This window comes from Schistocerca serialis, chromosome 8 (genome assembly GCF_023864345.2).
Source record: "Schistocerca serialis cubense isolate TAMUIC-IGC-003099 chromosome 8, iqSchSeri2.2, whole genome shotgun sequence".
Taxonomy (NCBI): Eukaryota; Metazoa; Arthropoda; class Insecta; order Orthoptera; family Acrididae; genus Schistocerca; species Schistocerca serialis.
The window spans coordinates 632,281,610-632,293,264 of NC_064645.1; the positions used below are offsets into that span (position 1 = coordinate 632,281,610).

Here is an 11,655-nt window from a genome sequence, read left to right on the forward strand (position 1 = left end):
TTCACCTTACTAACAAGTATTTGTTGTATTTTCACCAGTGACTATTAAAATTACAACACCAGAGAAGTATAGCAAATATCAGAACTTTACTTAATACAATGTATATGGTACAATAGGAAGAACGCACAATTAAATTTGTTGGTGAGATGGGGGTGTATAGGGAGCGATGTTTAAAGCACAGAGCTGCCACATTTGGAAACAGCTATCTCTAACCTGAATGGAAATCGAATTGATCTGAGTTTGGTTGACAGATAAGGGTACATCATTCCATGCTATTTCAACTCTATTTCAGAGTTCATAAATCGAAATGTTTTGGAAGTAGTGGCCATCGAATGCCACAGCAACCAATGAACAGAAGTTTTCGATGGGTGAAAGTTCTAAGGAAAGTGATGGTCAGTGCAACAGCTGAACACCCTCTGTATCGAAGTAGGTCAGCACAAAACGAATAGTGCACAACTGCTAGCCTTAAACCCTATACGTATAATGCCTGCTGTTCATATTATCGGCTATACGAACCGGAGGCACTGTTGTGTACCCAGTGACTCCCCATACCATCACTCCATGTGCGGGACCCTATGACAATGATGAAAGTGCTCTGATAACGTTCATTCACAGCGGAGCCTTCTGTGAACACATACACAGTGATACTGTATGCAGATCTGGGACTTGTATGAAAATACGATGTGGTGCCACTCCTGTAAGCAACATTGCCTTGGTCGCACCGCTGTCGGTACGCCCTCTCTAATGCCGTCTCAAGAGAAGTGCAGCAAGTGACTGCCTGTGATGCTTCAGAGGCCGTCATAGTTTTGGTGGGATACTTGTCTTGTTTGCAAACAAACCCATTTGCTCACACGAGATACGTGACATGGCTATACAATCCCGCCCGGTTAAGTTAACAGTCTGTCTTAAAGGTACTAGTCGCTTGGGGACTTTGAGATCCAGCATGGCGTTGAATATGGCCTTCCTGAATTATTTATATTCACATGAAAGTCGAGGGATCCCGACAAATGCAAGCAGCAATACTTTAGAGCAAGAAAACGCCATCTCGATAGGCTGCGATCCTGACCCTGGCCCTGTTCGTGGACATTGCTCCTTCTTACATCAAGTATAGCACGACCTTCTCACAAGCGGACAATATTCAAACACCATTTCTAAACGAGAGAACTGCTACGAAAACTTTCCTTGTGAAGGGTGTAGATGCGTTAGTCCTACTTCCTTTGTGCGGTTACAGTGAAATGCCAATCGTTTGTACGAGAGTTATTCGGAAAGTAGGGTCCAATTGGTCGCGAAATGGAAGCCACTGTGAAAATCAAAAATATTTTATTTGCAACAGTTAGCTACACCTTCCAGCTACTTCTTTACATAGTCGCCACTCCGACTTAGCAACTGGTCATAGCGTTGTACCAACTTTCCAATCCCCTCGTCATACAAGACAGCTGCCTGTGCTGTCCACCAATTCTCTACTCTGGTCTACAGCCAACTGTTGTCTTCATAGCCAGCGGTTCATGTGAGCACAGGTGAAACTAAGGGCTACCCGATTATGGGCTGTATTGTGGGTGAAGAAACACTTCCCATTGAGAACACTCAGAACATCTTCATTGCCTCAGTAGAGTCCAGCTGAGAGCTGTCATGAAGAGAGAAATGCATGACAGTTATGTTATGTAGGCTCCATGACATCAGGTGAAATTTCTCACCAGGCCCTCATATGTAGCAGAATACATTATTTTCTAGACATCTTTAACTGCTCCCTGTGCGCTCAGAAATGTAAAGAGCATACTAGAGACATTGTGCAACAGATATGTGCAAAGTATCATCAGGTTCTCATTGTGGTTTCCATTTAACACTCGATTGGACCTTACTTTCCAAATAGCCCCTGCATATCTAAGCATATACTGACATGTCCTTCATGCCAGTTTGACATTTGTTGTATGTCACTTATATACTGCTGAAAAAAATGCAACACCCTCAATGATGAGGTCATTTTATTGACAAGTGAGGTGCAGGTTCTTCAATATAGTACTCTGCCCAAGCAGACCTCAGAATGTCCAATGGTTCTGACCAATTCTGTGTCGTCCTCAGCCAATAGGTGTTACTGGATGCAGATATGAAAGGGCATGTGGCCAGCACATTGCTCTCATGACTGTTGTCACTTTTCATGATGGAGCTGCTACTTCAAATACAAGTATCTTCTCAGTTGGCCTCAAAAGGGGTGAATGCAATCAGCTTTCCAACAGGGCTTGGCAGACCTAGATGGTTACCCATCCAAGTGCTAACAAAGCCCAGTAACACTTAAACTTCGGTGGTCTGACAAGAACCAGTGTTAACACTGCAGCAAGGCCGTTGTCTACATCACAATTGAAAATTCAGACCAAATGAAACTAATATACCACAGTTAACGGTGCCAAACCAGTCACATGAGTACACATTGTACCTCTCTCTGGCGACAACACAGGCTTGTACTCTCACACAAAAAAGATCATAAAGATGCAGAAATATGTCCTGTGGTAGACTGTTCCAAGTGTCTTGCATCTTTTGCTGCAATTCGACAATGGTTCTTGTAGTCTCTGGACAACGAGTAAATTCCCACTTCACCATGTCCCATACATATTCAATTGGTGGCAGATCTGGTGATCCTATAAGCCAGGGCATTTGCCATACGGCGCAAAGAGCACATTGCGTTGCAGCAGCCATATGTGGAGTGCGTTGTCGTCCTGAAAGAGCACATCACCATCCAGTCGAAAAATGGCAGTAACATGAGGATAACAACCTGTGCAATGTAGCAGGCGCTGGTTATTGTACTCTGCTGAAACACCAAATGTGACCACGAGTTCTAAATGACTGCCGCCCACACGCCATGAAGCCTGGAGTGGGACTGTGTGTCGTCACGGTTGTGGGTGAATGTATTCCTGAAGATGGAGCTCACCTGGTCTACGCCATACACATGTGCATCCATCTCTCACAGACAGACAGAAACTACTCTCACCACAGAAGACAACAGAGCGCCATTCCATTATTCAGCCAATTCTTTCACACAATAGGGTAGCCATGCTAGGCAGTACCTTGCTGTTGCTGCTGCAAGCAGACAGTTCCCAATGGTCCCTGATGACGCAGCATCTGCAATGCGTGCCTGGATTTCGTACCTGGCTGATGTTCAGATGGCCACTGCTGCTTGCAGGATGAGTAGCTCTTGATGTGTGTATATACAACATAAGACTTCCAGAATGTGGTCTACGGATGTGGATATTTTCCATAGACCACTGTTGAAAGCAGCAGTGCACCACCAGACCATTATATCCTTCATGTGCAGCAATCTGTCGATACCTCCATCCAGCTTTCCACAGGTCCACAATGCATCCCCATTCAACTGGCTAAAGTTGTTCAGCTGGAATGTATATTCTTCTGGAGAGCATGGTCGTAATCTATAATGAATGTTGGAAACACTGCTCACCTCTAAACCCAGCACAGTTACTGCCTGCTGAGTCAAACAAAAGACATGCAGACAGGCCTCTAGCGCCATCTGATCTCCAATGACTGAAAAACAGATCTCTAACGTTATAAACCCTCAGTGTGCATATAATGTACCATGGTGCCACTGTTTCATTTTGTTCCAGCAGTGCGTAACATTGCAATTTTAATGGCTATCTGTCCATTACAATATGCAAGTAAATATTTTTCAAATTAACCAAAATAAAAGCCTCTCTTTTATTTGCAATAGTATTTTTTTAACTTAAAATTTTCTCTCCATTTCACATGATACAACAGAGAAGAACTTCAATGCAGTAATGTCTTTCTGAGAATAGTCCTTTAAACATAGCTCTGATTTCTCTGCTAACATTGAGCTGACATCACCAATATAATGTACCCCACATTTTGTTTTACTGCCTTAATTTGAGTTTCAAGGTACCATGTTGCTCCTCCTTGTTACTGGAATCGTATATTTCTGGAGCAGGCATCAGAGGAAATCCTGTTTGCTCCAGTCATTTAATTGCTGAAGTGTGAACTGTTATATACAAATTGGTTCTGAATTCTTGGTTCCTCAGAGGCTGTAATGGCAACCTGGGCACTGTACAATTCCTCCAGGTTCAAGGCAGGCTAAATCCTTGTGAAAATTATAACATTAGACATACAGATATTTATAGCTTCATTAGCGGAGCTCGCTTTCTGTGATGTGCCTCTTTCCTTGCTAAGTTCAACAGTATAAAAAGAGTTGTTTCACAAAGTACAATACAAAATGCAAAAAAACTGGCACACGTTCCTCATTGCCTGGGCCTTACATGTCACCAGGCTGTAGTGTGCATCTCATAGGAAGGTGTGTCTCTGCAGAGGCAGAAAGAGAGAGGGGAGGGAGGGGGAAGGAGGAAGTGAGACAGAAACAAGGAGGGTATCAGTTGTTGTATACACTCTCAACAGCATTTGGCTATTTTTTTTTTTTAAATTCACATACATAAGAACTGAAATTTTACAGTATATGAACTTTAAGTATTTATAAATAATAATTTCACATTAAAAGCTAATATGACATAGCTATACACACTTGCAAAAATTAGTTCTCTTCACATTTCACATCATATAAAATACTGTAAACAAAAACTTATGTTGGCTTAGCAACAAAAATTTCAGAAGTAGATCAGAGTTATTTGAAAAATGAAGAGATTTGGTACAAGGAAACCTTGGTCTCCACATATCCATTGCAGAGATAATCTTTACGTTACCAGAGTAACTGTATTCTTCTGAGAGTGGGAGCACAACCTTTCAAATTACTAGTATGGAATATAATACTATTACACTGACATTTAACATTAGTTTTGTAATGCCAAATCAACCATGAAACTATTTAGTTTGAGGCTCACCATTATGTTATTAAAGTAAGTAATAAATATAAGTCTAAGTCAGTGTCTTTGTGAGTCAAAATTAAGAACAGTACAGTGTTTCTAAATTGCCGTCTGGACAATATCTTAATGTAGGTGATTTGTGTTGGTCTGTCTTCAAACTTCATGTGCTGCAGTCACAGATGTAAATCTATGGATGACTGCAGAACCTACTTGACAAATTTAATGAAGTGTTTGCATTGTTTGAGATGTTTATGGGGTGATGAGAATGAAGAAAGAGAAATGTTCTTCTTGGAATACATCCTCCTCCACCAGGAAAGTGCCAACTTAGCTGCCAATGGACAAATTACATCAATGTGATTCTTGAGTTTCTCCTGGCGTATTTGATAGTCAAAATATCCACGGGTATGCTGCCGGCCTATAGTGTCCAACGATTACATCAATGTCTCCCACCAAGTGATCCAAAACATGTTAGCAGACCAGGCAAAAATTGTCCACCAATTTGCAACTGACAAGAATGAGAGAACAGGAACAACACATATCACATGTTAGTGTAATGTTATGTTACAAAATGGAGCCCTAAACTCATGAATGAAATGCATAGCAGTTAAACATGCAGAAAATTTACTTGTCTGTAACTCTTGTAAATCTGGGAATTAAAAATTCTAGTATATGTACATTGATATATGGATGTTTCAAGTATGTTTATAAAAACTACAGTTTCTCAATTCTCTTTTCAGAGTGACGGGCACCTACTGTGTGAGTATCACACATGGAAGGGACTGCAAATTTGACTGAGTGTGATGCAGTCCTTAGCATTGTTTTACAAGGAAATGTGAAGGCAGCAGCATCGACTGTTTGTTGGAGGAGACCACATCTGCTTGTGCCAGATGCCCAGTAAATGGTTGTAGTTATTCAGTTTAGTCTGCTGACTCAGTGAAATGCAGATTTTTGATGTTGCTCATAACAGCTGTTCAGTGGTGGCATCAGCTTGAAAATCTCTTTTGTCGCCTAAGTACTGGACCAAGATCAAAAGAACTTTCCAGTTAACTATGTATTAAAATGTGCATAGAAACATTTTCTGGTTAACATTAGCAGTAATCATCAAAAATTGTGAAAAAAGTTGTCACTGCTTACCAGAGTTCTAGCCTAGATTAGTGGACACCCTCCATTGATGAAAATATCTTCAACTTTAATGAAGAAGAGAGGGAATAGACAGTGTCTTTCATTCATATTTAAAATGTGTATGTTTAGCCAAGTCCTTCACTTGAGTTATCCTGTGGAAAGGATCACAGTATTACCTTGCCACTACATACCTTTTGTATCATAATATTTTCACCACATATATTTAAATGGTAATGGAAGCCCTTTAAGTAACAACCAATCACATCTAATCAATCAAAATACAATTTTAACTTAACTAATTATTGTAAATTCTGACAGTGCCACATTTGGTTAAAAATAAAGTGTTTTCACTAAAGTCAAAATTAAAAGGTGTACACTCAAAAGTGTCAGTTGATTTTATTGTATTAATGAAAGTGAATTACTCAAACTTGCCTCTTGTCTAAGATCACAGATATGTATTCCAACAAATAAAAATGAAACATTGTTGAAATTATAAAGTTTGATAAATTATGTTACATTAAAATGAAACAAAAAAAAAGAAATTAATTTAAAGTAGATTTATTTTCTACAAACAGATCTCATTTGTATACTTTTCGTAGCTGCACAGTTTGGTAATGTTATAGAATCCATTACTGTAATTTGAGAAAGAAAAACTATAAAATAAGTAATTACGTATTTATCATGTTAAAGTAAAATAAGTATAGATATGACTAAGGAGAATCATTTGTTGAAGTGTCATGGAGGACATTTTAGGTTAGATTCAGTTTATGTTCTTCACTACTTCCGACACATTTGCTGCTTTGAAAGATGCTAACTTGTTTCACGTGCAGGAACTCATCAACATGTTGCACAACTTGGCTGGAGTGCTAAGAAGAACTGGAGTTTCGTGTCTTATTGTTAGATGTGGTTGCTGTAATGAAGTTCCTGTTTTTTCTACCTCTTAAGTTATATGCCTGAAGGTGTTTGATTACATGACAATTAAGGGAATTGGCCTCATTGCCAAGAGATTATATCATAATTTACTACATTCGCATTGTTTCCTGCACTGTGTGTATTGCAGTACTATTATAAAAAAAGAATGAGTTTTATAAGTGAAGTATGAGATCTAGGTGTGCTCGGTATGTATGAATATTAAATTATTCATGTTGATATGCTGAAATAAAATGTACTCCATCAGATTAATGTCTTTCTAAATGTCCAAAGATACTTTAGTTTCAATGTTGTGATTCTGATCTGTGAAGTGTAAGATTATGTGTGCTACAAAAATGTTACGCTCTGTTGATGTTTTCTTATATCTAAATATTCTATACAAAAAATTATAGACAGATACTAAAATTAAATGTAATTAAACTAAATAAATGTAAGAAAACTTGAAAATTTTTCTCTCTTGTATATTTCTTATGCTATTCTGGCAAACCCTGCAATGCCTCGCGTAGGGCCTTATCTATGTAGTGGATGAAAGAGTGGATGTAGTGGATAAACTTAAAAGATTGTACCTTAGGAATGGAGCTAAACACATCTCCTTAAGATCTGATCTCATCTATTCCTTTTATATTTCAGTGAGATACCATAGGTTAACTGTCTATTGCTGATGACATAATTTTTTTTTATCATGGGTTCAACATGAATTGCTTTCCATGTGTTCTCCCCCTTGGCATACAGGATGTCTGATGATGGTATAAGGATTGAAACTGGTTGCACAGATTCAGGATATAAACTATCACGTTTTTAAGTACTTAGAAAATGTGGCATCATATTCACACAATACGTTAAGGATAACACAAAAAATTATAATTCTGAAACAAGAATATGAACAAATAAGAAAACCATATTGGATATCAACAAAAACCAAAAGGTAACAAATTAAGGGCGATTGCAGTTTAGCGTCATCAGAAAAAGGGATTTACTCAGTGGGTAGCAGGGCAGGGGAACTGCCTACTATCTCAAGAAGAAAGTACTTACAAATTGAACTTGCATCCTACTGTGTCAAATAGACAGACATATCAGTTCATTATGTCTGAAAAGAAGTCAGACCATAAAATGAGTACTGAACGCTAAGAAATGTACCAAGAGCTACTTGTGAAAACTCACAAATATTTCGTCATTTAACACAAAATTAACACAGAATACCTCTACCGCGCCCCCTGCTCCCACCCTAACACAGATCCTGAGATCCAGGTTACACTTAGTATCAGAAACTGAGCTCAGACTTACAAGGAATAAGGATTGGAGAGACCACAGCTATGAATCAGCCTAGCCTATTAAACAATTTCAGGAAATGAGAATATTTAAAGCAGGATGGCCAGAGAAGGATTTGAATCCCAGTTCTCCTTAATACAAAGCAATTTCTTAACCACTGGATGACCTCTCGCTGCAGGTACTGTTATCCTGATGTACAGCTGAATGGTTCATTCAGCAAACCCTGTAACCTCCCCACTACATGTGTTTCTGTCTGGAACTTACCCCAACCGTACCTCCCACTCTATAAAATTCTACATTTTACAACTATATATGCACAAACTCATATCCAACTTAAACTCGAGTGCTAACCTCTGACTAAGCAGCACTTAATTTGGACTAAACTGTAACTGGTCTGAATGTAACTTGCCTCTATATTAGAGCTGCAACTGAAATATAACAATTATCTGGCCCTAATCAAAATTTCCATGTACCTCAAATCTTGACAACATTTTGGCAGATTTCTCAAAATCGTAGCAGCAAACAACACACAGGTAGTGGCTAAACGAGATTTAAATTTTTAAATAAATATTCAAACTGTTGCATACCACATTGTGCACTGTGGTAGTGCATAATGATAAACAGTGGGATGGGGAAAGCAACTATTCCCAAGAAATGATATTCCAAAACAACGATCTTAAAAGTGAAGAATATATTCAAAAAGGCAGAGTAAAGCTTCACGTGATCTTCACACACAACATTGATCTGAATAATTTCATGAGAAGATTCGGTCGCAACGAGAAATGCCTTTGTTTTAATGATATCCACCCCAATCCTGTATCATTTCAGTGGCACTCTCTCGCCTATTTCGCGATAATACAAAACGTGCTGCCCTTATTTGAACTTTCTTTATATATTCCGTCAATCCTATTCGGTAAAAATCCCACACTGCGCAACGGTATTTTAAAAGAGGATGGACAAGTGTGATGTATGCAATCTCTTTAGTAGATATATTACATTTTTTAAGTGTTCTGCCAATAAAGCGCAGTCTGGTTAGCCTTCCCCACAACATTTTCTGTGTGTTCCTTCCAATTTAAGTTGTTCGTAATTGCAATTCCAAGGTATTTAGTTGAATTTACGATCTTTAGATTTGACTGATTTATTGTGTAACCGAAGTTTGACAGATTCCTTTCTGTGCTCATGTCGATGACCTCACACTTTTCTTTATTTATGGTCGAGTGCCAGTTTTTGCACCATGCAGATATCTTTCCTAAATCGTTATGCAATTTGTTTTGATCTTCTGATGACTTTACTAGTCTGCAAACAACGTAAGATGGCTGCTCAGATTGTCTCCTAAATTGTTCATATACACTACTGGCCATTAAAATTGCTACACCAAGAAGAAATGCAGATGATAAACGGGTATTCATTGGACAAATATATTATACTAGAACTGACATGTGATTACATTTTCACGTATATTGGGTACATAGATCCTGAGAAATCGGTACCCAGAACAACCACCTCTAGCCGTAACAACGGCCTTGATATGCCTGGGCATTGAGTGAAACAGAGCTTGGATGGTGTGTACAGGTACAGCTGCCCATGCAGCTTCACCACGATACCACAGTTCATCAAGAGTAGTGACTGGCGTATTGTGACGAGCCAGTTGCTCGGCCACCATTCACCAGACGTTTTCAATTGGTGAGAGATCTGGAGAATGTACTGTCCAGGGCAGCAGTCGAACATTTTCTGTATCGAGAAAGGCCCGTACAGGACCTGCAACATGCGGTCGTCCATTATCATGCTGAAATGTAGGGTTTCACAGGGATCGAATGAAGGGTAGGCCGCGCAGGATTAGCCGAGCGGTCTGGGGCGTTGCAGTCATGGACCGTGCGGCTGGTCCCAGCGGAGGTTCGAGTCCTCCCTCGGGCATGGGTGTGTGTGTTTGTCCTTAGGATAATTTAGGTTATGTAGTGTGTAAGATTGGTGACTGAAGACCTTAGCAGTTAAGTCCCATAAGATATCACACATTTTTTGAAGGGTAGAGCCATGGGTCGTAACACATCTGAAATGTAACTCCCACTGTTCAAAGTGCCGTCAATGCAAACAAGAGGTGACCGAGACGTGTAACCAATGGCACCCCATACCATCACGCCGGGTGATACGCCAGTGTGGCGATGACGAATACACGCTTCCAATGTACGTTCACCGCGATGTTGCCAAACACGGATGCGACCATCATGATGCTGTAAACAGAACCTGGATTCATCCGAAAAAACGTTTTGCCATTCGTGCACCCAGCATCGTCGTTGAGTACACCATCGCAGGCGCTCCTGTCTGTAAATCAGCGTCAAGGGTAACCGCAGCCATGGTCTCCGAGCTGATAGTCCATGCTGCTGCAAACGTCGTCGAACTCTTCGTGCAGATGGTTGTTGTCTTGCAAACGTACCCATCTGTTGACTCAGGGATCGAGACGTGGCTGCACGATCCGTTACAGCCATGCAGATAAGATGCCTGTCATCTCGACTGCTAGTGATACAAGGCCGTTGGGATCCAGCAGGGCGTTCCGTATTACCCTCCTGAACCCACCGTTTCCATATTCTGCTAACGTTCATTGGATCTCGACCAACGCGAGCAGCAATGTCACGATGCGATAAACCACAATCGCGATAGGCTACAATCCAACCTGTATCAAAGACGAAAACGTGATGGTACGCATTTCTCCTCCTTACACGAGGCATCAAAACAACGTTTCACCAGGCGACGCCGGTCAACTGCTGTTCGTGTGTGAGAAATCGGTTGGAAACTTTCCTCATGTCAGCACGTTGTAGGTGTCGCCACCGGCGCCAACCGTGTGTGAATGCTCTGAAAAGCTTATCACTTGCATATCACAGCATTTTCTTCCTGTCGGTTAAATTTCGCGTCTGTAGCACGTCATCTTCGTGGTGTAGCAATTTTAATGGCCAGTAGTGTAGATAAGGAGCAGCAAAGGGCCAGAAATCACTTGTTTTATTCAGTGACTGTCCGTGAGTTACTACGAACTTCGCTGACAGGAAATAACGAATCCAGTCATATAACTGAGACGATATTCCATGGGTAGCATTCATCTCACGATAGGTGAGGAGAACCCCGTGTAAGTGACGTAACGCTACGTCTTCGTGACGTGAGTGAACCTAAATCGAAACCGCTTGTGTGGTACAGTGGCAAAAGCCTTCTGGAAATATAGAAATACGGAATCAATTTGAAATCCCGTGTCAATATTACTCAACAATTCGTGTCAGTGAAGAGCTAGTTGTGTATCACAAGAACGACGTGTCAAAAGACTGTGTGTCAATAGAACGCTCTTTTCTAGATAATGCATAATGTTCGAATACCATATGCGTTCCAAAACTTGCTGAATATCGACGTTAATGATGTGGGCCTGTAATTTAGTGGATTACTCCTATACCTTTCTCTAATATTGGTGTGAACTGTGCAACATTCCGGTCTTTGGCAACGGATCCATCGTCAAGCGAACGGT

General features: G+C 40.3%; 1 protein-coding gene across 1 annotated transcript in view; it reads left to right on the forward strand.

The window, feature by feature from the left end:
• The window catches only part of LOC126416347 (phospholipase A1), a gene marked incomplete at its 5' end in the record, with an annotated part of 318,243 nt that extends 311,862 nt beyond the window's left edge, over positions 1-6,381 (forward strand). Inside the window, one exon of the mRNA XM_050084026.1 lies at positions 5,570-6,381. Within this exon, the coding sequence (XP_049939983.1) occupies positions 5,570-5,627 (58 nt within the window). The remainder of the gene's footprint in view (positions 1-5,569) is intronic.
• Between the last annotated feature and the right edge of the window lie 5,274 nt (positions 6,382-11,655).